This window comes from Phragmites australis, chromosome 17, assembly GCF_958298935.1.
Source record: "Phragmites australis chromosome 17, lpPhrAust1.1, whole genome shotgun sequence".
Lineage (NCBI taxonomy): Eukaryota > Viridiplantae > Streptophyta > Magnoliopsida > Poales > Poaceae > Phragmites > Phragmites australis.
The window spans coordinates 28,857,891-28,884,714 of record NC_084937.1 but is presented as its reverse complement, the minus strand read 5'-3'; the positions used below and the strand labels follow the sequence as shown (position 1 = coordinate 28,884,714).

Genomic DNA, 26,824 nt, shown 5'->3' with positions numbered 1-26,824 from the left:
GTGTTTGAGTTGAGCTTTGTTGATGAGTTGCCGTTTGTTTTGGTATATGTTGTGGTGAGACGCTGGTAGCGTCGTGAAGGTGATATATAAATGTTGGTTATATCATGTTTTGGCTGCCTGAGAACTTATCTTGTGGTCAGTTATACCACTCTACAGAGGAAATGCTGCCAAAATTTCCTATTTTCAAATGTTTAGGCTCAGTTGGAAGTAGGGTGTTACATTATCTTTAGTTAATTGGACTGCAAATGCATCCGAAAAAAGGCCCAAAACCTACAAATAGACCCAACTAAAGAAACATGTACAAAAGGACTCCCAACATTCTAGGGTAAAAAACAAAAGTAAAATAGGCCAAAAAGGCCAAAAAAATTGCTATGGACTCCCATGAGCCCAGAAAAACATAGCAGAACAAGAATTACGGCCCACCCATAGGTTTAAAATATAGCATCATGTTGTAAAAGATATTTAAAATTATTATTGAAAAAATTATGAAATCGTTATTTTACAGAATAGCTTCTTTATACTGCAAATAGGATAACATAAGACTCCAATTACTTACTGCAACAATTTAATCAGGTAAAAAAGAAAGTAAAAAAAAGCAACAGAGAGAGATACAAACATGCCTATTTCAGAGATAGAACAATATATACAAAGATACAAGAGGGAGACATAGAGGAGAGAAAAGATACAAAGATAAAGATAGAGATATAGAGATAGAAACAGAGATAAAATGAGAAAGAAGTAAAGAGATGGAGAGAGAAAGAGATACAAAGAGAAAGATTAAAGATAGAGAGAGAAATAGATACAACATGGGAGAGAGAAATTAAGAGAGGGAGAGATATAAATACATAACGATAGAGAGATATAGTAAGCTAGAGATAGAGAAATAGAAAAAAAAGAGATAGCAGATAGAAATACAGAAAGAGAGAGTGATAGAGTAAGAGAGAGAGACAAGGAGAGATAGAAAAAGAAAGAATTAGGAGAAATAAAAAATATAATATATAGATAGATAAATAAAGAGAGACAAAATAAGGCATGGATAGTCAATACAACACATAAATTACATGTAATGGCTAATCAACATCAAATTCTTATCGCTCACTTATAACATTTCATTTAGCAATGTCATGAATTAAGTTTAATTTCATTCTTAATGTGTACAACATACTGAATTTAATTTGTTGTTTCATGTTTGTAGTAACATGATGTCATGAATCAGTATTGATCTCAATAAATCAAGGATGTCAAAAAGCTCGATAATAGAAAAAATCATCAGAGAATTATCAATAGGTTGCGGATGCATATCAAAGCCCGATAACAAAAAAAATCCATCAGAGAATTATCAAACATCACGTAACTGCTAAAGCCAATCAGATGGTCACAAATTAGACATATTTGGAAGCAAGAATTTTGTCAACAAATAAATAGCAAAACCGATATTTATAACAGATGACGAGAATTTTAGCTGTCTTTGCAAAAGGAAATTTGCTCACTAGAAACACTTTCTTATTCTACCATCTCTCGTATTTATCGCAGCTGCAACAACTCTCATACCATGAGGATGGACATGCATAATCCATGCGTGTTTTTTTGTCACCACTGTTGACACATCAGCACATGTAGTCTGTTTGGACAGAAGAGATGGACCTAAACACTTAGGACCTATTTGGTAGAGCTCTCCCTGATCTAAATTTTCTGCGGGAAGTGATTTTTTGGAGAAAGTGATTCTGTGACTGAAAGTGATTCTCTAAAATAAAATATATAGAGGAAATGATTTTGTACGGGAAGTGAATCAGGGGAAGCTGCTTTTTTCAGCTCTCAACTTCTAGTTCATTTCAGATAATCACTTCCACGGATTCTACTCAGAGAGCTAAAAGCTGAAAACTACTGTTTAGCAGAGTTCTCTTAATTTTAGTCAGGAAACTACTCTGAGAGCTCTACCAAACAGACTATTATTATCTTGTTTGAATTTAAACCGAACCTCAAAAATTCCTAAAACAATCCCACTCTGTATGGTGAGAACATGCTGTGACTTCCTAGGACGAAATAGTGACACACAATCAAATGGCCGAAACTGTGCGAACTGGTTGTTGCTAACACCTCAATCATAGATAATACTCTAGTACCCAAATCATAGTTAGTAACCCATCCAAATTCCAAACCTGTATGAATTCAGCAGTAAAGGATGGGTTTGATTGTTCAAATCTTCCATAGCTTGATCCGATGGATGTATATTATCTTAGAGAAACATGTTTAGTATCTACTACTTCAATTCATACAGGTTATATATCAGTTTATATAGGTAGACTAATTTATCAGTATTATAAAATTATTTTTATATAAATAATTAAACATAATATTAACTCTAGCATCCACTCATATGATCTTATATTAAGTCAGTAAAACAGAAACTCAGTTTAAACTATCCAAACAAATACACCCAGTAAAATATTTATCTTTTAAATAAATATAATCCTACTTAAGTTACTTTCTCTGAAACTACTTACACAATACAACTTTTCCTCGTCCGAAAACCAAATACACCAAAATTGGGCTGTTGTTAGAGTCAAACTTTTGAATTTCGGGATGAGGTCGGATGGGCCGGCATGTGAACAAGATATGACGCCATGGCCCCATGTCAGCCTTTGTCTAGCCCGTTGGCATCTAGCCCCAGCTACCCTCTTCCGGATCAGTTCGAAAATGTGTCTCTTACCTGTGGGCCCCCCACACCTCGCTTGTAGTGGGAAGAAGATTCAAACACCAGGGCGTCCCGCTGGAAACTGTCACTGAGTTGTGGGTCCACTGCTGGATGGCCTACATGTCAGGAGACGAAGCCTTGACGAAATTCGAATCCCGGCACCCCAAAGCGCGAGAGCCGCAGCAGCCCCCCCACCTCGATCGCCTCCATGCACCGCTCCGCTAGCTAACTTCCCCACGTTCCCACTCCATGACATGCGGGCCACATACCTCCGGGACCCATGTGTCAGCTAGGCAAGGCTTGTCCCCCTCCCCTGGTGCTACCGCCGGCCTCGGAGACAGGGAGGTCAGCGGAGGAGCAAGACTACTAGTCCTCGGAGTTTGCGCTCTCGTCCTCCTCCGGGAGAAGAGAGAGAGTAAAAAAAGCCGCCTCCTCCTTCGGGAGAAGACAGAGAAGAGGAGAGAGAGAGTAAAAAAGCTGCGGCCATTTTACTCGGTTACCGCGAGGTAAGTTTGGAATTCAAATCTCTACTAGTACTGGAAGAGGAGAGGCGGAGAGGAGGGGCGAGGCGAGGCTTCCATTGCAAGCTTGTGCGTTGCCCCTTCCGGGCTGGCTGCGGGAGTCGCAGAGAGATCTCCGAGCGTCCACACTGCTCCCGCTGTACGTGCTGTGCTGTTCCTCCTCGACGTGCAAGGGATTTGCTATTGCTTGATCAAAGTCTGCGTCGTTGGTTTCACCGCGCGATTTAGTTTTTGCGCCATTTTTCTTTCCTGGGTGTGGTGAGATGCGGGAGTGGGGGTGGGGGTGGGGGTGGGATCGGCGGTTTCGAATCTCTCTCCCCAATGGTTAGTTGGTGGCAAATTTAGGTTTGCATTTTCCTGTTTCTTTCGTGTTCATGTGATATTTCCCCCCCGGAGAGGCGCCAATGCCAATTGGTCTCCGATGTCCCGGTTCGTGCAATGCGGCAAGTGTAAGCGTGAGATACGGGTGTCTGCTGCCTCCCTGCTTATCTTGCTCTGCTCAAATTGCAATGATTCTTTGATTTTCTTTGCCTGGTTGTGAAATAGTTAATTTCTGTTTTGGCAAGTAAGCCTCGGCAATTACACAAGTGCAGATTGGATCTTAATGTAGATAACCTGATAGTCTTCGGAGCTCAAATTTGTCATTCTCTTTATTATCTCTTAGGTGTATCTGATCTCTCATTTGAGTTCATGTGCGTTTTGTTCCTACAGATCAGGTAAGGAATGGATTGGGAAGCTGCACGGAACACGGCCTCCATTCCCCAGGGGGAGAAGGCACTGTCCCTCTCCTTGTGCTTTCTTCTGTGAGCTCTCTGCCAAATTGTTCTTGGAGCCGTATCTTGCAACAGTATTAGACTGCCAAGATGAAGTCCAGTGCGGTTACTTCGAAAGGCAAGGCCGTGTTTGAGCTGAAGCACAGGCTGGTCCAAGCTCTTAACAAGATTGCCGATAGAGACACTTACCATATAGGATTGGATGAGCTCGAGAAGATGGCGGATACCGTGGCCCCCGACATGATTGGCCCCTTCTTGTCGTGTGTGATTGACACGGATGCTGAGCAGAAAAGTGCACTGCGCAAGGAGAGCATCAAGGTGATTGGCACACTGGCACGCTTACATGGGAACCTATTGGCACCACACATGGCGAAAATGGTGTCCAGTGTAGTCAAGCGCCTGAAGGACACCGACTCGGTTGTTAGAGATGCATGTGTTGACACTTGTGGTACCCTTGCAATGTGTGCTAGAAGCTATGGGGATGGTGGCGCAGCCATGGTTGCATTGGTGCGGCCCTTGTTTGAATCATTGGGTGAACAGAACAGATATGTTCAGGCTGGGGCAGCATTGTGCTTGGCCAAAGTTATAGATGAGAGCAATTACTTCCCTGGATCTGTTCTCCCTCAAATGCTTGCTCGTGTTGTTAAACTGCTCAAGAACCCCCATTTCATGGCAAAGCCTGCAGTGATTGAATTGATAAGAAGCATTGTTCAGGTTGCGCTCTTGTTTGTATGAGCAGTGCCATTCCATTAAAACTTCTGCATGTGCTAGCAGCACTGTTGCACGTGCTTTCTCCATTTATACATGATTACTTGCTTGTTCATCTGACATAGAGAGCTCTTCATTTATGAATTACAGTTTGTAATATACATTTATAGTTTTCCCCCCAGAAACAGGTACATGCAGGTGATAATTAAATAGCTTAACATTGACTGTTAATTGCTATGGAATGATTAGTATCATGAAAAAGAAGCATTCTTCTATGTAGCAATCTATGTTCTTTATTTAATGGTTGCTCTGTCAGTTTGCCACAGAAAATACTGCAATCTTCCTACGAAATCAAATGCCTTCCTTGCTTCTAGTTTCATGGTTCATAATGCTAGGCTGATTGGTCTCTGTATCTGTTATAAATTTAGTAACATTTCTGAACATTGCAAGAAGTAAAGTAATCATCTTCCCCTTCAATTTGGTTCTACAGCTTGTAACTACACTAATATCTCACCTTTTGTGTTACTGTTCTTATTTTGCTGTGGTCCCCTTTCTTAGGCTGAAGGTGCTTCTACAGAGCAGGCATTATCATCAGCTCTAACAAGTATTATGGATGCCCTGAAGAGTAGTGACTGGACTACCAGGAAGGCTGCCTCTCAAGCTCTTTCTAGTATTGCAGTCAATTCTGGATATTTGGTTGCCTCTTTCAGAACTTCCTGCCTTCGCTCCCTTGAGCGTTGTAAATTTGACAAGGTCAGTGTACCTGTGGAATTGACGCCGTAGCATTTTTTTCTCGAACGCGCAGGAGGATTGCGTATCATTATATTAAGTGAGAAAAAAGTGTAACCAGTACAATAAACGAACCAAACGAAAGGAAAAACACATTAACACACGCACCCTTCCCTCTCTAAGTGAACATACGCGCCACACACTAACTCTGAATGACCGAACACACTGACCAATTTCATGCCTACTATGATAGGTAAAACCAGTGCGTGATGCAATTAACCATGCCATTCAGTTGTGGAAAGCTATTCCAGGGTCTCATACTCCTGAACCATCGGAAGCTGGATCATCCACAAAAGGTACAAAATATGTTCCTTCAGTCTAAATTTAATAGCCTGATATTGAGCGAAAGAGTTACAACTTACAACACTTCTTTGTTCTTTCCGAAGCGAGTATGCGTTGCTAGTTGCTGTTTTCTTGTCCTTTTATGTTCAATCCTTATCTTCTTTTATATCAAAAGTTTGCATACATATATCTTATTTCTTCTATTCACCTCAATAAGAAATTTGTTTTATTTGACAAAGTAAATGGGTTAATCAGAATTCACATGATGATGCTATATATAAGTACCTCTCTCTTTATTTGTCAACTTTTGCAGGATCATGCATATTAACTCTTAAATATTCAACAAGAAACAAATAACTAGAAAATACTGCAGGTCGTGGCATGCCAAGGCTATTGTTCTGCTTAGATTTGTCCTAGGATCATGACTGATTGTGCACAACCTATTGGATGTTGATCTTTTGTTTGCAGAGATCTCTTATTGACGTTTTTCTCGAGCTTAATACTCATTCATGAATACCGTAATACCATGTTAATGCCTTCTTATGATTTGCGACAAAAGTGTGATGCTGCTAGCTAACGAAGAGCCTACTGCAATTATTTTTTCACATGTCCTCTGCATTACTTCTAGCTTTCAGCCATCATTAACTGCTGCCCCATAATCAGCTTATTTTATAGTGTCTATTGATTTCTTCTCACAGAGAACTTCTTTGGTGACCATCATGATGTCAGAAGTATACATGATGGTGCATCAAGAGATACTTCTTTTAGGAGAATGGATCATGGGCCTTCTGTATCTGTTATCAGTGGTAGTTCTGTCAATTCAGTAATGAGAAGATCTCCTTTGTCTATCAACAAAATAGCCCTAAACAATGCTGCAAATCAGCAACGCATGAAGACTGGTGGTTGGCATGTTGAGGTATCAGCTCCTAAGCAGAATGTGACGCCACTGGTTGATATTGATGAAAAGGGGTCCGGTAAAGTCTGCACCCTAAAAGATGCAAAGAGAAATGCATATGAAATAGTTGATGAAGACAGTAAGTTTGACTATGACATCATGGACGATAAACAAGAATGCTCTTCTGTGTCAGAAGTAGCCAGCAGGAATTGTGAGACCAAGCATGTCACCACTACCCAGGAATGCACTGAAGATTGTGCTTCCACACAAGTTAATGAGCGACACCCAAGGGATCGAGAGAGTAAGAGCATAGATTCAACAGTAACAGATGTCAATGCACATGGCACACATAGTTGTTGTATGAATGCCATGAATGAATTAACCCTTATTAGGAAGCAACTTCAAGAAATGGAAAGGAGGCAAGCAAACATGTTTGATTTATTGCAGGTAACTATCATGTTTTGAGTTTGTGAAAGATCTTGTTGATTTAACTCATGTCTATATTTACCTGATTTGGAATAAGTTTATATATTTGATTGTTGTGGTAACACTATATAATATCCTTTGAAAATTAATCGGTACTGTACACTTTACCTATTTGTACTAGCCTACAATATTATATTAAGCTTCTTGATTATTTATGATTTTGTTGAACAGCCCCCCCTGACCTGTTAGTCTGTAACCTTTACTGCTTTCTGCAAGCTATGCGCTGCTTGCCAGTCAATTTACATCAATCTTTACTCTACCACTGCATCATGTAGGAAAAAGTGCTGAGTCTTCCTATAGAACAAGTGATGTGGTTGTATACAATTACATATGAACAAACCATGTATGTAATGTAAAGAAGTGAATTTCTTATCTTCTCCGAAATGCTTACTTTCCCCTGGTTTACTGTAGGAATTCATGTCTAACTCAGTGGAGAACATGTCAGTGATAAATTTCAAGGTGCATAATTTGGAGAATGCTGTCGACAAAACTGTGTATACAATTACTCAGAGTGAAAGTCAGTACCATCTTCCTGGTTCCAAGTTTTTTAAGAACCAAAGTGCCTCTTCTTCACCCAGGCTTTCTACTTCTACACCTAGATCATCTGTGGATGCTAACTATAAGCCACCTCCAATTTCACATCTGAAACATGAGAAGAAGTGGATGCATGATCTACCATCTAAGGGCTCAAGCATGTGCACTAAAGAGGGAGCTCAATTTCTAAAAGACCATGCTCGCAACAGAGTTAGGAAGCCTGGGCCTCTGAGCTCAGAGAGTAACCTGGGAAGATATGTTCCAAGCTCAGTGAGGAGTCGAGCATCAGGGGTTAAGGGAATTTTTCCAGTTTCATTTACCAGTTCCTGTGAGCAACCTGAACTGCAAAATGCATTGTGTGCTTCTAACCAGTCTGGCGAGTTTCAAGATGCTGACGGCATGGAGCCTGCATACACAGAAGCCCTGAACTGTGGTGATTGTGATGATCTGATTGACCTAATGGATAGAACTGGACCAGTTCTTGAGAAGTTGTCATGTGAGACAGCAAATGAAGTTTTAAGGGTTATTGTTGGCCAATTTCTTAATAAAAAGTTCTTTGACTTGGCGCTGCCTTGGCTTCAACAGGTAAGTTCACTAGAATTTGTTTTACAATAATTCCTAAATCTGATGAAAGCTTGTGCAACTTACTTATTACAACTCTGATTTGCATATGTTGCCCCAGTTAGCAGATTTAAGCACGATTTATAAGCCAAGTCAACTTTTTGCATCCGTGAGAGCACAAAAGGAGTTTCTTTCTGCATTGGAGGAAGCTGCAACAAGTGGATCTACAGAACCAGCCATTAGGATCGCTATTGCGCAGCTTGCATTTAAACTGACTAAAGTTTTTGAGGTTGGCCCATGCAGGTAACCAACATTGTCAATTGACAATGATTAGAAGTGCCTCATCAGTTCTGCTACTTAATTTGAATTAATTGTATTACTTACACATCCATTCTGCTTTTGTAGGAAAATTTCAACTAGAGTCTGCAGAGGGAATGAAACTATCATGGCCACTGCGATGTGAAATATTTCTCACAATGATGTCCAAGCCGCAAAGCAGTGTTTTAGTGAGCTCAATTTCTTTTCATGTAGCCATACAACCTTCGTGGCAATGTATGATCTGTTTAATTAGTGTTTGAAAGACTAGAAGATTTGCATACCAATTTATAGTTTGCTAGTTGAAAACATGTGTGTTTCAGCAGTGTACTGTTGATATGGAATTTGATGTTTGGCATGTAATAGCCAATGAGCTTGAGTCTATGCTTGATCAACAATGCTTGTTAACAAGGTCGTGCAAATGTTGCCGAAACACTGGTACCAGCATTTCACTTTCTGTCCACAGCATCAGATTTGTGTGCTTTCCATATAAACAGTAAAAACAAGGGGCAGAGGAATTCAGTACAATTACCATATCACTACTCACTACAAGAAGTAGAACACGCGCTATCCTTTTACCTTCCCTAAATGGACCAACTTGTTTATTGCCACATTGAGAATGTGCTGATAGCACAGTGGTAAGTTATCCGGTTGTGATGGTATCAACTAGAGTTCAAATTCTGGTTCTCACAAAAAAAAAGACGTCTTGTTGTGTGTTGTTTCAGTGTGGTCTCGGGTGGCCGTGAAGTTGTTTTCAGTGATACCTCTGGTGGCTCGTCTTCGGTGTATTTTCTCGACCTTTAAAAGTAATGCTATAATTTGTCTTTCCCCGTAGGTCGAGTTTATTGCCATATTATACTGTTGGAGCAATCAAAATTGTGTAGTAAAGCCTTTTTGTTTGTACAACGGCATGACTCGAGCTAGAGTTGTTTCAGAGTTTCAGCAACAGGGCAATCAGAAGCAGAGGCGTCACCAATCAGAGTCGTCGCTCCGCTGCGAGACGCTGCGGTGGCCGCCTATCCTCTTGTTGCTGGTGGCGCGCTGGACACACTGGAGGAGCGACTGCACCACCTCCGACATGGACGGCCGGAATTCCGGGTCGGACTGCAACGCCACCAGGAAGCAAAGTTCAGAGTTTCAGACTTAAGCTCATTTCGAAGTGATTCATGGTCTCGAGCATTGTAGATGAAAGAATTCATCGCTGGACGACGATAATCGAACCAGGAGTTCACCTGAACACAGCGAGCGAGAACATCGGCGAAACGGGATATTGCTTTAGGCGGGTACAGGCCGCGCAGAGCTGGATCTGCCAGTGCTCCCAAGGCGTCGATGTCATGTAGCTGTGGAGTCACAAACTTGACCAAGGACTGCTCCATCCTAGGCCTGGAGCTGGGGTCACAAAGGACATCAAAACATCAATTGCAGTCATGCTCTTGATCACAATGTCCTACAGGCAGGCTTTTCATGTTTTGGAATCACAAAATGCGCAGTCCAAGTCTTTTCTCTTCAATTACCTACCTATCGTAAGGCTTCCGACCGGTCAATAGCTGAAGCATGACTACACCGAAGCAGTAGACATCGCTCTTCATCACGTAACCTGATGTCCTTGTGCACTCTGGAGGATTATACCCTGGTCCCAGGCTCTCACTTGTATCCTGTAGAGAGTTGAGATCACATTGCCTTTACAGTCCCACTTTGTTCATCAAATAAAATGTCAGAGGAGACATTCTGCAAACCTCATAGAAGTATGCAAGGCCGCAGTCGGAGAGGTGAGCGTTGAGATCAGCATCAAGCAGCACCTTAGACGCCTTTATGTTCTTGTGGATCACTGAAGGTGAGCAGACTTCATGTAGGTACCTGAATCAAAAAGAAAGAAATCTTAGCATCTTTCTTATGAACTCAGATCATCGTTCGTACCCCTCTGTGATTGTGGATCTAGGCTTAAATGTTACTTTCCAACTTACTCCAGAGCACAAGCTGTACCGAGAGCGATCCGAACCCGGGTGTCCCAGGTTAACGGCTTGCTGTAGTCGTCCGACAAGTGAAGGAACTCATAAAGGGACCCATTCATGTGGTAGCCATGGACCAGCATGTAGTGCCCGGGCTCTGAGCAGTAACCAACAAGCTCAGCGATGTTTGCATGGCGCAGCTTGGAAATGCCATTCACGACATCCATGAAGTCGCTGCTTCCTGAGAAACTCAATGGATCAAACTTCTTAACGGCCAGCACCTGAAAAAAATCCATGACAGACGATGAGGACACCAGGAATGCAGGGCGTATGATCAATTTCAAGTGCCAACTCTATATCATATCTTCAAACAATCCCCTTAGAGACCTCTTGGTAAGAGTGATAGTCAAGTTCAATTCAACCATATGCTACTAGCAGTGTTCCGAAAAACTGTCAAGAACATCTTTAGATGCCTACTGGACAAGATATTGTATATGAAACTTTAAATTTCGGACATAGATGAATACTAGAGTTGAATTGCAAACAAGTTCCTTTGGCATGGGTTTAAGAAGGCAACCGTAAGAGCCTACCCGCCCATCGGCATATTTTGCCTTGTAAACACGACCGATTGTCCTTTGACCTAGTAGCCTGCTACTGTGGAAGTTGCCAGTGGCTGCTTCCAGGTCTGATGATGCATAAGTCATGAGGCTGATCGGATCCGTGCTCCGCCTCGAATAGTTTAGCTTGTTCTCAAACTCATTGTCACTGATCGACTTGCGAGGCACTGCAGATGGTGTCCTCCTGCCTATTGATGAAGATTGCTCCAGTGACTTCATGTCGATCGCTGAAGATTCCTTACCGCCTATATAATAAAAAGCAAGACGAACTCTTATTAGAAGTCTAAAATGTGCTCATCCCTGAAATACCACAGAAAGCATCAGGGAAGGAGGCATTCCTTGACACATCACAATTTAATGACTGATGCAGAAGTGCATAGTTTTCTTTGACTCGAGAAAATATAGTGCGCATAAGTACCTCTGCAGTCATCAACTAGCGGGGTAAACGATCGGTTGTGACCTGACTCGTCCATATAGTAATGGGATGAGACAGGAGATGAATGGTTCCTCTTCAACACAGACAAGAGAATCAAAGCTGCAAGAAGCACAGCTATCACCATTGCTCCGATAGCGAAACCGTTTATCCGACTGTCATTCCCTCCACCGGAAGAGCTTCCCACTGAAGAGCCCTTCTCCATACCAGGAGGAGCTGACCCAGACGACCAAGGGTTCCCTCCAATCCTTCAGATTGTGTTAAGGACTGTTAGAATTCATCAAGTGCAATTAAAAGGATTATGTTGACTGAAATTACTACTTACTGTAGACTGTTAATGTCTTTTAGTTTACTTGGGATCCACCCAGTAAACTTGTTGTTCTGCAGATTCCTTGAGCACAAAGGGGAAAACCATTGTAGCTTAGTTCTCAGAATGGTAACTCTATAGTCTATATTTCCAATATCTGTGTATAGTAAATAGGCTATAAAAAGTAAGAGTTTCCATTACATGCCTAAATCAGCATGACAATTAAAAGCTTTATATTTGTCAAAATTATTTCTTTTGTAATGCCCTGCTGAGGTACCGAGATACATACATTTTGAATCATGATAACAAAATTGGTTTTGATGCAGTATTTACTTTGAGGTAATACTTACAGATCCTCGAGAGGAAGTTTGGACAGAACATCTATATGACCACTGAATTGATTGCTCTCCAAATTCCTGGACATATTTTTGAAAAGAATGGCAGTCATTTCTAGATCTGAAAGAGTGTTTTCATGAACCACTACACTGCATAAATTCAGTTTCCTAAGTCCTTACAGTGTCTTGAGGTTTCTGAGGTGCTGAAAACTCTGGGGCAGGCTACCTGAGAAGCGGTTTGATGACAGATCCCTGATGGCACAGCTGAGGTTAGTCATGCAGGCCAACAAAACTGGGATAAAATTATGCTTTACTATCAGATAATTGCTGTTATGGTTACTTTCCATTAAACAATCACATACATCTGTAATCACATATATTGCTGCTTAACTTACAGTGTTGATAGCTTCGGAAGCTGTGAAAACATATCTGTCAACTGCCCGCTTAAGTGATTCTTACCAAGATTTCTGTGATTCAATCAAATAGGAATTCCGGTGATTAATGAAAAAAAATCATGATTGTGTGAAGGGAGAAGAAAGCAAACAATTAGACACTGCACAATGTGAATTGAAATTCTTACAGTGTTTCCAGATCATCCATCTGAGATATCGAATAAGGAACTCCACCAGTAAAAGAATTCCCGTAAAGATTTCTGCACCACAAAAATATCAGAAGAGAATGCCTTGGATTAGCCATGACCCCATGAAAACAATAAATTGACGAGAAAACCGGAAGCTCACAGTTGAACCACGTTTGGTGGAAGCTGGTACGGAATCTCGCCGTTGAGATTGTTCTTACTCACATCACTGTACTACGTAAAAGAAGGAAAATTCAACTAAGTTGCATAACTACGATGATCAATGAAGGAAATCACAGGGGCAACTCACAATTTTGTTACTGATTTCAAGCTTGATAGCTGATAGCCTAGCGTGCCACTTAGTCCAAGCCCCGACAAGTTACTGCACTAAGCAACATGATTAGAAACAAACTGAAGTAAATATCTAGCTACAAAAAAAGTTCTTTGGAACAAGATGTTGTTTCTTTAGGCAAATATTGGAGCCAATCACGTGCATTTCTGTGACAGATGAGCCGCTGCATTCTATTCCCTTCCACTCGTCGTCGTCGCCGCCGCACGGATCGCCGCCGCTTTCTTTCCAACCAGACAACTTAGAAGATGGTTTGTTCATACTATTGAACATCACATTGAGTGCAGAAACTGAAATAAAAAACCAAAAGAGTGAGTGCACAATGCTCAGAATCAAGAACGATGCATTCACAGAGTGAACAAGAACTTGCCAACCCTCAACCCTCACCGTCAGGCTGGTCGGTCTTGGCCACCACGGCCGCCACCACAGAGAGGAGGAGGACGAAGCCGACGAGTGGCGGCGGCGGCGCTGGAAGGGGGCGACATCGACGAGCCATTGCGCGCGAAGGAGAGCACGGCGCGTCTCAGCTGAGAGCATGCAGGAGGAGACCCCCACGCGCGTCACCTGATCTCCTCCTCTTTCTCATGGGCTGGTGGTGGCCTGGTGGGAAGGAATGGCTTTTCCAAAATTAGGTGACGGAGGAGGAAGAGATGGGAACAGAAATGGGGGGGAGGGTCAGGACGCGGGTGCGGCCATTGGAGCGGCGAGAGTAGCGGGAGGCCGTTGCTTTCGAAGGCACCACGCGTCGACGAATTATAACAAAATGAAAATTCTCCAAAGGCTGAGCAGACTCCGTTGTAGTCTAGCTGGTTAGGATACTCGGCTCTCACCCGAGAGACCCGGGTTCGAGTCCCGGCAACGGAAATTCTTTTTTTTTTTCATCTTCGTCTATTTTTGTAGATAAATCGAACAAGAAAATATGTTACAATTTTGAGATACTTTTTGATGAATTTTGAGACGTTGAAAAGCTCAAAGTTACAAGAAAGCATGTTCGAGTCCCGGCAATGGAAATCTTTTTTTCATCTTCGTCTTTTGTAGATAAATCGAACAAGAAAACATGTTAATTTTGAGATATTTTTTGAATTACATCCCGGCAAGGAGAAGAATGAATTAAGTAGGATACTAGCTACTTGAAATCGGTCATGAAAGATTGAAGCTTGCTTTGAAGGAAGAAAAGAGGGTGCTACATTCTATGCCCTAGAAGCTCTTAGAATTGAATATATGCAAAGAATAAAAATCTTTGCATTTTTGAATTGATAAGCGCAATAGCCATGGCCGTAGGGTCAATCCCCAGACCAGGCCATAACCATAAATGGCGATGAGAGAAAAGCTATTTCTTTCTGCCAGCCTACTTCCAAGGGTGGGAAGAATCTTGTTCACGACAACGACTCCACTCTTTGTTGTGTGGGTAATTTCCTTCCGGGTTCGAGTCCCGGCAACGGAAATTCTTTTTTTTTCATCTTCGTCTATTTTTGTAGATAAATTGAACAAGAAAACATGTTACAATTTTGAGATATTTTTTAATGAATTTTGAGAAGTTTAAAAGCTCAAAGTTACAAGAAAGCATGTTCGAGTCCCGGCAATGGAAATCCTTTTTTTCATCTTCGTCTTTTTTTAGATAAATCGAACAAGAAAACATGTTAATTTTGAGATATTTTTTGATGAATTCTGAGACGTTTAAAAGCTCAAAGTTACAAGAAAGCATGTTCGAGTCTTGGCAACGGAAATCCTTTTTCTCATCTTCTATTTTTGTAGATAAATCGAACAAGAAAACATGTTACAATTTTGAGATGTTTAAAAGCTCAAAGTTACAAGAAAGCATGTTCGAGTCTTGGCAATGGAAATCCTTTTTCTCATCTTCTATTTTTTAAGATAAATCGAACAAGAAAACATGTTACAATTTTGAGATATATTTTTGATGAATTCTGAGACGTTTAAAAGCTCAAAGTTACAAGAAAGCATGTTCGAGTCTTGGCAACGGAAATCCTTTTTCTCATCTTCTATTTTTGTAGATAAATCGAACAAGAAAACATGTTACAATTTTGAGATGTTTAAAAGCTCAAAGTTACAAGAAAGCATGTTCGAGTCTTGGCAACGGAAATCCTTTTTCTCATCTTCTATTTTTTAAGATAAATCGAACAAGAAAACATGTTACAATTTTGAGATATATTTTTGATGAATTCTGAGACGTTTAAAAGCTCAAAGTTACAAGAAAGCATGTTCAAGAGTCTTGGCAACGGAAATCCTTTTTCCCATCTTCTTTTTTTGTAGATAAATCGAACAAGAAAACATGTTACAAGTTTGAGATATTTTTTTGATGAATTTTGAGACGTTTAAAAGTTCAAAGTTACAAGAAAGCATGTTCGAGTCTTGGCAACGGAAATCCTTTTTTTCATCTTCTATTTTTGTAGATAAATCGAACAAGAAAACATGTTACAATTTTGAGATATTTTTTGATGAATTTTGAGACGTTTAAAAGCTCAAAGTACTGCTACTACTATCTGAAGATAGCAAAGAACACAACTGAAATCATCAGTGTGTACATCTCTATTGAAAGTAGTGTAATCAGTTAACAGCCTCAAATCTGCCTTTACTCATTTCTTCTCTTTCTATTCTCTATCAAGGGAGGAAAAAGAATGAATGGCCTCTGGGGCCTTGATTCTGTATTGCATATCCCTCGCAAGTCACAAAAATTCATCAGCTCTATGCGGCGATGTGGTCGCTCAGTTTCCGGCCGCTTGTTTCCAGGGGAAAGTTGAGACTATTGGAGTGACCAAACCTCAGGGGCGTAGATGTGCAGGACAGTGAAGCTTGCGGAGATGCAAACCCGTGCACCGAACAAGAAGAATGTTGTCAGAGCTTCTGATTGGGGAACATGAGGGGAGCTATGCACAGGCAACTGATGTAAAGCATGGAGGACATCGAGAGCTTGCGCCCGATCTTGTCCACGATTGCAGCGGAAAGAAGAAGGCCAGGAATCTCTGCATCAATGTGGCATAAATGTGAAGAATTTCCAAGACAGGGTTTCTGAATAGATTTTTGGTTGACCATACACACGTACCTCCAAAGCTGCTGATAAGTACATTTCTGTAGAGATTTTCATCATTTATGTGGGTTGTCTGGGTTATTTCTGCTCTCTCCGGTCCACAAATCCTGTTTCCATGGTTCCCTGAGGTTAGCAGAACAAGACCATAGTACAAGAAGGCATGGCCAAGGAATACAGTCCAAAGAAGAAGACTTGATCTAACTAAGCTTGGAGATAGAAGCTTTAAGATGGCATTGAGGCTTCCAATCTCAGATTTGCTACCATGTTCAATAGGGTTAGTTTTCCTAGTTGACAACAACTGTGAGGTTTCTGAGAAATATGTGAACTCACGAAGCTCCTCTATTCGATGGCCAGAGACAAGTCGACCAGAAGGGAGAGTAACACGGTTTACTCGCGCCATTGTTTCCAAAACATGAACCGCATCAGTTGTTCTACCCTTGATGCATAGGTATTTTGGTGACTCCTGTGTCACTGGATAGAAGAGTAGTAGAGCAAACGATGGTAATGATGAGAGTGCCAGCAGCCACCTCCAGCCAAAAGCTGGCATGACAGCCTGAAAATTAAACAGATGAGTAACTAGAAAATTTACATGGATATTTCAGAAATAGCTACGGATTACAATGAACATGTGTGTCATTTGACCACTTATGCCAACACGGCTCCATTGGATTATATACAACATATAGATTACGTGGCTACCCATGATCACTTCATTAATACTATGCACAAGTGAAGGACCACACCATCAAGACCTGATTAATTAATTTATAATACTTCACAAAATGATATGAGAAGACCCATGTGCTGTCTAAACTTGCTAGAATTATTGAAAAAAAAAAGTCCAGCCCATTAGGGCCCATCTGATGGAGGAGCACTGCACCCTGACACATAGGATTCAATGGTATATCCTAATCTTGAGTTATAAGTGCAATAACAAAGGACAGGCAGGACAGCAGAAAAACATCCGCACTGTGCAAATACTATGTTAGAAACTAGAGTGTGATATCCACTGTAGAGGTCTTATACATACCACCAATATTTCAGAATAATCTGTTGTTACTTTCTGCTTACCCAACTAAAAATCTCTCAAACAGTCGGTACATAAATCAGCTTGGTAACATTGATATAACTTTTGCTAAATATATAAAATTACCCATGCAAGTGAAGCTTCCATTATTGTGCTAATGGTCCAAAATGCTGAGAACATAACCATCCAAGTTCCTCGGCTAGGAGAAGGGATGAACTCTAGAAACCAAGAACCCAGAACTGGCCCACTGTCCAGTCCAATACCGACCATAAATCACAGTACAATCAAAGATAAGTAATTTGGAGCAAAGGCGCTGAGAAGACCAGCCCCACCAGTTACGAGGGCTGTGAAGTTGAACCCAACCCTGGTTCTGTACAAAGGGGCTACAATTAGCAAAAAAATACTTACATGATGTAAATGGGATTTTGACATTTTGTCACTGCATAAACTGAAGGATCCTTTAGAATCATACGAGACGGGGAACAAAGCGAGTATTTAATGACTAGCACTAAATCCAAAGGCTTCAATGTGAAACAGTAAAATACCACAGAGTAATCTCATGCTATATCTTTCATATCAATAAAGATTTTCAGAACCTAAGAAGAAAATAGCTGATTAAAATATAATTTACCTAATTTATTTCCCCAATTTCTAAAATGATAAAACCAAACCCTAACAAGTTAAGAGTTATATTGTCATGTCCATAATAATAATAATTAAGATTGCTCCAAAATAATTTAAATCAACAATCAATGCGTAGCTTTCCTATTCACATGTGAAAGTGTGCAATCCTCCATTATGATTGAAAAGATTGGATTTTGTTAAGGTTAGAACATTCGTAAGTAAATCCCAGTAGCCAATGTAAAAAAGAAGTAAGGAAGAACCTGCCTTCTTTATGGCTGATCATGGCCACGACTGGTCGCAGCTCCTCGATTGACCTATCCAGACCGCACAATCGTGATCCAATGGCAGCGCGTTGCCAGGCTGTATTTAGCAAAAAAAGAACCCTAAAACAGAGTATTTGTATTTGTCTAAGTTTTTCTAAAATAGCCCCTCTTTGGCGGCTATCATCCCTCTGACTCGGCCATGTCTTGTTACCTACAAACACGGCGGGGTGTCGTTTGGGATTCCGTATCGGAGTCGGTGACGCGATGTGAAACATAGCCCAAAGAAACTCGATGGACACGAACCTCCTCAGTCCAACTCGATCAATGTTCCAAGGAATCCCCATCCCCGATACGAGCACGGAGGGATGGTAGCCGCCAAAGAGGGGCTATTTTACAAAAACTCAGGATCGCGATTATATTAATCATGATAAACTGCAAATACCCTGTTCTAGGGAGTTTTCTGTAAAAAAAGCCCAGCAACGCGGGGCGCTGCTAATTTTTAATTGACTGAAATTCAAGTTGGATTTCAGTCGACGATGTGGACCATCTGATCTAGACCGGACGGCTCTTCTTCTTTCTTCTTTCTTCTTTCTGCCTTCATCCCTGCCTACCACCCGCATGCCTCTTCGCCCTCTCCTGCTTACTGATATAAAATATGTACTCTCCTTCAGTTATCTCATAGCTTGTTTTCTCCAATCCTAATTCACAGGATCTCCGATCACATAGGGTGGGTAAGCACTATGATATAACTTTAGGCCTTGTTTGTTTTTGCTTGGGATTGTGGATTCGAGCTTCTACAATCCCAAGCTGGAACAAACGGACCACTTCTAGTCTCAGATTCTAACAATCCGATTGTTGGATTGCTAGAATCCAACAATCCGGATCCCCCCTGCTTCTTCATAGATTGTGGCTCAAATTTACCCACCTGCCACTGCCCATCGAGCTACGCTACCTCCGTCTCGCAGCTCTTTCGACACCACTGCCTCCCTGTCGGCCCGCTATCACCGTCATCGTCGCCCACGCCACTGCGCTGCTCCTCCCCATTGCTCCACGCCTGTGTAGCCTCCGCGTCGCCGCCGTTCCTATGCAGCCTTGTCACCGCCAGTCGACGTCGCCTGGAGCACCGCCCTCCCCCCTTCGCACTCCAGCTACACCACTCCGGCCTCCCCCACCGTCGCCTCCCTCACTCGCTCTACCCCGTGCTGCCATCCCACCGCCGGCAAGCTCCACTGGCCTCTTCCTCCCCTCTGGCCTCCTCTCTCTCCCTCTGGCCTCTCTTCCTCTCTGTGAGCCACCGACCGGCCTTATCCACACACACCCTCTCCCTCTCTCACACTACCGAGTGGGCCCCACCTACTCTGTGAGCTGCAATCCAACCCAGGTAGCCAAACAGTCCTCAGCTTTTACTCCAGCTTTTTACAATTCAGCTTTTCACAATCCATAATCCAAAAGTTATTTTTCATAATCCAAAACTGAAACAAACAGGCCCTTACTTGGGTCTCATACCCATCTCCTTCAATGCGCTGACAATTACATTCCTTGATAGCCCCTTTGTAAAGGGATTGTCGGTGTACCAAGTAAAGGGGTACCCTGACTAAACGGACCCATGAAGGGTACAAACGGTCAGGGGAACATCTCCTATAAAATCTAGTCAGTCGATGAGCTACCCTGACCGGTGCAAAGCCTCCAGCAACCACTCTCATCGCATCTTCACACAAACCCACGACCAACCCCCCTAGTCGCAGGACCTGATTGAACACTTGCCAAAGCAATCCTCTTCACCAGACACCAGCCCCAATGGATAAGGTCATGGGTGGTGAAGGGGGCGTGTCCCGTCCTGTAGCCTTAAAGGCTACGGTATGAGACTCCACAGGCCGGTGCAGCGCCGCGCGACGGATGGGATGTTATCAGCCATTCAGCAAAGGCAAGTGGGCGAGAACGGTGCACCGAGGCAAGTGGACAAAGACGGCGCGCAGAGGCAAGTGGATGAGGACAGCGTGCAGAGGCAAGTGGGCGAGAACGGCGCACCGAGGCAATCGGACGAAGACGGCGCACAGAGGCAAGTGGACGAAGACGGCGCGCAGAGGCAAGTGGACGTGGACGGCGCACGGAGACAATCAGACGGGGATGGTGCAAGGGTGCACCGTTCCGTCCCGTCACATTAAATGCAGCAGGATAAGGTTCTACAGGCTGGGCAAAGACGGCGCGCGGCTGCATGACGTACAATGCTGTTAGAGCAAAGTTACATGCCTGATACTCCGTAATAATAACCTGAGATAGATATTAGGATGAGCAGAGGCCATCTGTATAGAACCGACATGTTAGTTCTCCCATTCCCTAATATATAAAGGGATGAAGACCCCGTTGTAAAGACAGGGCAGATTAGTTCCGGCAATCCTCTAGAACACCATTGTAACCAAGTGAGATCTACTATAACACACAAAAGAACCAGAACGTAGGGTTGTTATCCTCCGGGAGACCCAAACCTATATAACCCCCAGTGTCCCAGAATCCTTCATTTGCACGGATAGACACACTCTCTCCCTGAAATGCCGTTCACTCACCCACCAACACACCACAGAACCACTGTCAGGGATTTACCCTCGACATGGATCTGTCAGGTTCTTAGCCATCTGGACATAGTCCAACGCTATCACTCTAGAGTTTCTCAATTTCTTGACAAACTTCAAATGTCTTTTCACATGTCTTAAAGACTTCATATTATCCTTAGAACTACCTACTTTAGCAATCATTGTTTGATTGTCACAGTTTATAATGATAGCTGGTATTGGTTTTTCAATCACCGGTAAGTCCATCAAGAGCTCACGCAGCCATTCTACCTCAACAGTGGCAGTATCTAATATCGCGAGTTCTGCTTCCATGGTTGACTGTGTTAATATGGCCTATTTATAAGACCTCCATGATACATCACCACCACTAAGAGTAAATACATATCCACTAGTGGCTTTAATCTCATCAGCATCGGATATCTACTTCGAATCACTAGGTACCCGGTATAGTGAAGGCCATAATTTATAGTACCTAGCAAATAGTGCATAACTCGCTCAGGCGCTCGCCAAGGATCATCGCCCGGATTAGACGTAAACTGGCTCAATTTTCTTACAGCAAATGCGATGTCAGACCTAGTTGCACTAACTAGGTACATGAGTGATCCAATAATCTAAGAGTATCTCAGTTGATCTCTAGCAAATCCATTATTCTTTCGGAGTGTCATACTAGGATCCTAAGATGTTGGAGAGGGCATGTTGTCCATATAACCAAATCGGCTCAAGACCTTCTCCACATAATGAGATTGCAAAAGTGTAATCCCATCCTCACCTTTGACTAACTTGATGTTTAAGATTACATAAATCTCACCCGAATCTTTTATATCAAAATTTTGAGATAAGAAAGACTTGACCTCACTAATAATAACAATATTTGTCCCCAAGATCAATATATCATCAACATATAGTCACAATATAACTCCCCTACCCCCACCATAGCAATAATAAACACATTTATCAGCCTCATTCACTGCAAAGACTACAAATGTTAAAATTTTATTGAACTTCTCATGTCATTGCTTAGGAGCTTGTTTTAGGACACACAAAGATTTCAACAACTTACATACCTTACCTTCTTGACCTTTTGCTACAAATCTTTCAGGCTGTTTCATGTAAATTTACTCATCCAACTCTCCAAATAGGAAAGTTATCTTAACATCCATTTGATAAATAATAAGACCATATGAGGCAGCTAAGGAAAGTAGTACTCGTATAGTGGTCAATCTAGCGACAGGTGCATAAGTATCAAAAAAATATTTGCCTTTTTTGGTATAACCCTTGGCCACAAGCTGAGCATTATACTTTTTAATAGTACCATCAGGCCTAAGCTTTTTCTTTAACATCCACTTGCATCCCACAAGTTTACAACTATATGGTCGATCCATGACCTCCCAAGTCCCATTAGCGAGTATAGAATCCATTTCGCTACGGATTGCATCTTTCCAATAGTCTGCATCCGGAGATGCATATGTTTCTGAAATAAATTTGGGAGTATTGTCCATAAGGTACATAGTAAAATCATTACCAAAGGATTTAACTATCCTTTGTCTCTTGCTCCTTCTTGGAGTTTCATTGTCATCCTCCTTAAGAACTTGTTCAAGTGTTTGTTCAAAATATTCAGCTGATGTGGTGGGTTCAAGAATTATCTCAGAGGTTCTAAAACTATGCAAATCCTTCATTGGAAATATGTTCTCAAAGAAGGTTGCTGTAGGGATAGTGGGCGTTCTAAGAGGGGGAGGGATAAATTAGGACACTTAAAAACTACTTGGTGAGGTCTCACCACTAGCCTCTCTTATGATCACTTGTCACCGTCTTCACTTCAGAGCTTGAGCCACTAAATCAAGGGTCTCTATGTCTCCATACATGTGTCTTGCCGCCGCTCCACACTAAGTCGGAGGGTCAATAAGGTGTCAGCGAGTCACTATGACTCCATAGCGCCAACATACCTCTTGGTATAAGGTTGGATCACTTCTTGATTCACTCTCTAGGCAGCTATTACCTAGCAACACTCTTTCTAGGCCTATAAGCAACAATCACTCACTAATTGTGTGCTTAATCGCCTTGGATGATCACTTAAGCACTTTGGTGGTTTGAATTCTTCTCTAGTGTGTATGAGCTTCCTTTGTACTCCAGCACCTTCAAATGGTTAAGTGGGTGGATATTTATAGCTTTAAACCCACATACTAGTCGTTGCCCTAATGGCTCAACTTTACTGTGTACACCGGATGATCCAGTGACAACAGTAGTACTAACACCGGATCATCCGGTGAGTACATCCTCATAAACTAACCGTTGGAACCTACTCAAAGCCTCTGTGAACACTGGACATTCCAGCGTTACTGCAACCCCATCACCGGACTATCTGGTGAGTTAGCTTGAGCCTGACCAAGCCACTTCAACTCTCTGCAAGAATTGCTTCGGTGTGATCCTCTGATGATCACCGGATCATTCGGCGAGTTGATATTCGTTCTTCAACACATGTAACTTTCTCAGCAGGAAATGTTCTAGAGCAATACTCTGGTGAGTACAATTGAGTCACTAGACCATCCAATGAGGTCATCTTCCTTTGCCTTCTTTTGGAAATGCTCTGGTGCTTCTTCCTTATTGAACACCGGATCATCCGAAGAGGTGATCATCACTCTCTGTCAGAAATACTCCAGCGAGTATACATGCTAAGCGTCGGACTATCCGGTGAAGCCTTCAACTTTCTCCCCTTTATCAACAATACTCCGGTGCATACACTGCACTTATCACCGGACTATCTGGTGAGGCAAAACTGTCTCTGGACAAATTGCTCTGGTGTGTACAAACCTTCTGCGCCAGACCATCTGGTAAGAACAATTTCTTTGGGATTTTTTCCAATTCAACCAAACTTTGTCCCGGCTTCGGTAGTTTTTTTATGTATTGCATCCATGAGACCTACTAAAGTGTATACTAGATAAACATGTTAGTCTCATTGACTATATTATTATTAATCACTAAAATCACATACATGTCTAAGAGGGTCATGTTCGCTACAGTTGCATCTTGAGACTCAATAATTATATTGACAAGCACGTCGGATATATTAGATTTAACTACTAAAAACCTATAAACAGTGCTCCGATGAGCATAACCTAGAAATACATAATCCACTGTCTTAGGTCCAAGTTTGCATCTCTTAGTGATTGGCACATTTACTTTTGCCAAACACCCCCACGTACGCAAGTAAGAAAGTGATGATTTTCTCCTTTTCTATTTTTCATATGGGGTTTTCTATTTATTCTTTGTTGGAACCCTATTTAGAACATAACAAGAGGGTAAATTGGCGGCGGTGGCCAGCAAGGATCGGGCGACGGGGAGGTTTGACGGCGGTGTGTTTCGCCTCTCGTGTCACCCCACAAGGAGGTGCCGAGGGGAGCGTAGTGGTTCTTCGTACCATCTGATATTCACATTGTTAGAGGCCCTGATTGCATATCAAACTAACAATTTGAATATCTATCTACCAACAGTAAAAGAAAAAACCTTTAGTATCCTTACATAACCACTCGGTTTGGGGAAAAGAATTAAATTAGGCACATAAGGAGAACAACCATGCGCATCTAAATTGTACCTAGTAGGGAATTAGCTTACTAGTTAACCGAGAATTTCCAATCAGCTGTGCAAATGGTGGTGCCATTCTTCGCACTAGTCCAACCAAAGGGGCAGCTTTTTGCCTACTGACAGAAGGTTCAGATTTGTCTCAAGAGAAGACTGATTCACAAAAACAGGGTAACAATGTGGACAAAATTAACTTCTGCATCGCCCAAATGTCAAGTTTTCGTGTCATCATCCGAAATTAAGACACACAAAAAATCATGCATTTTGCCAACTGAGAACAAACTACCGGTCAACTGAACTACGTAGCACGGAATGTCCCCTCAATAAAATGGATGCATCACAGGATTAGCGGATAAAACTAGAGCACGGACTCCCATACAAAATCTAGAACCATGTCCGGATGTCCCCTGAAAATGACCATGTAATCCCATAGAATCCTCTGATCCACAGCAATCCCATACGGTCATACCGGAGAGAGACCGAACAAAGAACTGCAGTTAACGGAGGACGCCGAGCGGATCAGCGGACTCGCGAATCTAGCAGGCTACGAGCAGGAACCGCAAGGGATTAATGGATGGCGAGAGAGGGGGAGAGAGCCGGGGTTAGGTAGGTGAGGGCTACCTCGTCGAGATAGCCGGCGGCGTGACGACCTCCGACTCTCCGGGAGCGTATCGAGGACGACGACTGACTGACTGGGGTGGCCCAATTTCTGACGCTCATTTACGTTGATCATTTTACTCATACTAGTCGGGTGCACGTGCTCTGCAGGTCAGACACGGAGCACGAGGGACCCATACGGTAAGATCATCTTCAACATTTTTTTTCAGGTTTATAATTTCTTGATGACGAAATTTTCGTTTATTTCAGCGTTTCAACAGTTTGCTTTTACGGTCCCGTTACGAAGGGATTTTTAAGGTTATTTATTTCATGATGAAATTCTTTCTTCTTTCTCTTCACGATTTCTCTCAAAATAAAACTGTTGGAGATAAGAGAAAATAAAATAAATAGAATGGGAAAGAGAATCGAAAAAGTAACAAAATGAAGGAAATATGGTTAAAGATGATCTAAGACATGTGAAGCTGGGGGAAGGTGCGGGACTCAGAGCAGAGCACGCGAGATGATCACATTATAAGGCGTTCATCAGATATGTACAAACTATGATATAATAGAGTTGAAATACACATAAAATGTATACGTAAGTTATGCGGTCTATGATACGGAAGATCGGAGCGTCATGTGAAGTTTAGCTGAAAAAATTATTCTATAGCGTGCATGTGTGTGCTATGGTATATAGAAATAGAAAAAAGACATGGATGCACGCGTACTGGAGGCTGCCACACCTGTGAGGCTGGATGTGTGGCGTGGCAGGTAGGCTTGTAGACGCATGACATGGCCTAGACGGACGGGAGGGCGAGAGAGGGAAGGGCATATCACATGAAGACTTTAAGAATCACTTCATATTTTTTAAAAATAGTAGAGAAGTACCTCACTTATCACATACATATTAGTATGTTTCTTCCAAGTAACAAACTCTCTTTTCTTCCCCTCTCTCGTGTTCTAATTAACCTGCCTTGATATAACATTAATAAATCAACAAATCTTGGTCTAGCACACACAACAATTAAAGAACTTGGTAATATAACCCGGAAAGTAGTATATATATATTAATCTAGCTTGCTGACAGGCTTAATAAGAATTGTATCATGGGGTATGGTTAGAAATTTGAATTTTTTCAATCTCATCATTTGATCTGAAACGTGTAGGACGACTAGATTAGATTACTCAATTGGGCAAGACAAAACAAAATCGTTAGGGCTTTTTGCCGGCACTTGCCCAAAACTACACCGCTCATGTGATGCCCTTCTTCGTGCCGTTTAGAGCAAGACGGCAATAAAAAAAAACATGCACCCAAAAAATAAAAATAAAATATCATGTGCTGTACATTGTTGACGTTGTGGCGCATGATTTATTTCTGAGGACGAATTTGAGCGCCTTTAGCTGAAATTTCGCCCTGATTGGAACGAACGTGACGTTTGGACCTCGGGCCGGGATATCGATATAGCTAGCAAAGAGGTGAGCCCAAACCAATTTCGCATCATTTGATGATGCCTCGATTTGGAGCAAACCAAACAAAATGCCTTGATTTGCTGGGATCAAGTAACAGCTTCTGGGCACACACCGTTCGGCCTTCCTATGTTTCAGCGCGCGCGCTTAATTAGATGCACCACGCCATTTCCATGACCACACACGAACGAGATCGAGCTAGTAACCAATCGCTCGAGATCGATGCATATACGACGTAGCATATATTGCTTAGCTTGCTCCTCTACTGTGAGCCTAGCCTGCAGGTACGGTATATGTAGGCGTACTCGCCAGCCGGTGAATCGATCGATCATGCGGTCGTCGTCGGCGGTGGAATCGCGGCTGCTGGGCGTGGCGGCGGCAGCGTCCAGCACAGTGGCGCTGGTGCTGGCGATTGGCTTGTGCACGGCCGGCAGCGACGTCGTCGCGCATGGACGGCCACAGCCAGCGGTGCTCAGCGTCTCACCGAGCGAGCGCCTGGAGTACTTTGCCGGCGATGTCGTGAGCGGC

The 26,824-nt window shown here is 42.3% G+C and overlaps 2 protein-coding genes, 1 non-coding gene and 1 pseudogene across 4 annotated transcripts; 2 read left to right on the top strand and 2 right to left on the bottom strand.

Annotated features, from left to right (window-relative positions):
- The first annotated feature begins 3,087 nt into the window (after positions 1–3,087).
- LOC133897887 (TORTIFOLIA1-like protein 2) lies at positions 3,088–8,943 on the top strand. 2 transcript variants are annotated; one of them, XM_062338711.1, is made up of 8 exons: positions 3,088–3,201; positions 3,928–4,703; positions 5,256–5,450; positions 5,680–5,782; positions 6,467–7,110; positions 7,561–8,268; positions 8,366–8,547; positions 8,650–8,943. In XM_062338711.1, the coding sequence occupies exons 2-8, from the start codon at positions 4,080–4,082 to the stop codon at positions 8,705–8,707; spliced, it is 2,514 nt and encodes an 837-aa protein (XP_062194695.1). In that variant the 5' UTR covers positions 3,088–3,201; positions 3,928–4,079; the 3' UTR covers positions 8,708–8,943. The 2 variants fall into 2 exon arrangements, with proteins under 2 accessions (XP_062194695.1, XP_062194694.1); XM_062338710.1 differs by lacking the exon at positions 3,088–3,201 and adding an exon at positions 3,212–3,355.
- A 465-nt stretch (positions 8,944–9,408) lies between these two features.
- Positions 9,409–13,790, bottom strand: LOC133897406 (protein STRUBBELIG-RECEPTOR FAMILY 5-like). Its single transcript, XM_062338136.1, has 16 exons — positions 13,514–13,790; positions 13,272–13,416; positions 13,088–13,159; positions 12,941–13,006; positions 12,781–12,852; positions 12,596–12,667; positions 12,381–12,452; positions 12,216–12,281; positions 11,884–11,949; positions 11,544–11,806; positions 11,099–11,370; positions 10,524–10,789; positions 10,296–10,416; positions 10,078–10,214; positions 9,792–9,948; positions 9,409–9,663 (listed from the first exon to the last, which is right to left on the bottom strand). Exons 1-16 carry the CDS (start codon positions 13,620–13,622, stop codon positions 9,529–9,531), a joined length of 2,091 nt encoding a protein of 696 aa, XP_062194120.1. The 5' UTR covers positions 13,623–13,790; the 3' UTR covers positions 9,409–9,528.
- A 127-nt stretch (positions 13,791–13,917) lies between these two features.
- TRNAE-CUC (transfer RNA glutamic acid (anticodon CUC)) lies at positions 13,918–13,990 on the top strand. Its single transcript has one exon. It is a non-coding gene; the product is annotated as a tRNA-Glu (tRNA).
- Positions 13,991–15,641: 1,651 nt separating this feature from the next.
- LOC133897509 (organic cation/carnitine transporter 7-like) lies at positions 15,642–18,082 on the bottom strand (annotated as a pseudogene).
- Positions 18,083–26,824: the final 8,742 nt, after the last annotated feature.

Excerpts from the sequence above, each read along its gene's own strand:
- LOC133897887 (XM_062338711.1), top strand. The coding sequence starts at position 4,080 with ATGAAGTCCAGTGCGGTTACTTCGAAAGGCAAGGCCGTGTTTGAGCTG. Across the intron at positions 5,451-5,679 it reads AGCGTTGTAAATTTGACAAG|GTAAAACCAGTGCGTGATGC; the intron begins GTCAGTGTACCT and ends CTACTATGATAG. Across the intron at positions 5,783-6,466 it reads AGCTGGATCATCCACAAAAG|AGAACTTCTTTGGTGACCAT; the intron begins GTACAAAATATG and ends TTCTTCTCACAG.
- LOC133897406 (XM_062338136.1), bottom strand. The coding sequence starts at position 13,622 with ATGGCTCGTCGATGTCGCCCCCTTCCAGCGCCGCCGCCGCCACTCGTC. Across the intron at positions 13,160-13,271 it reads GGCTCATCTGTCACAGAAAT|TAACTTGTCGGGGCTTGGAC; the intron begins GCACGTGATTGG and ends TGCTTAGTGCAG. Across the intron at positions 13,007-13,087 it reads TTGAAATCAGTAACAAAATT|TGATGTGAGTAAGAACAATC; the intron begins GTGAGTTGCCCC and ends TACGTAGTACAG.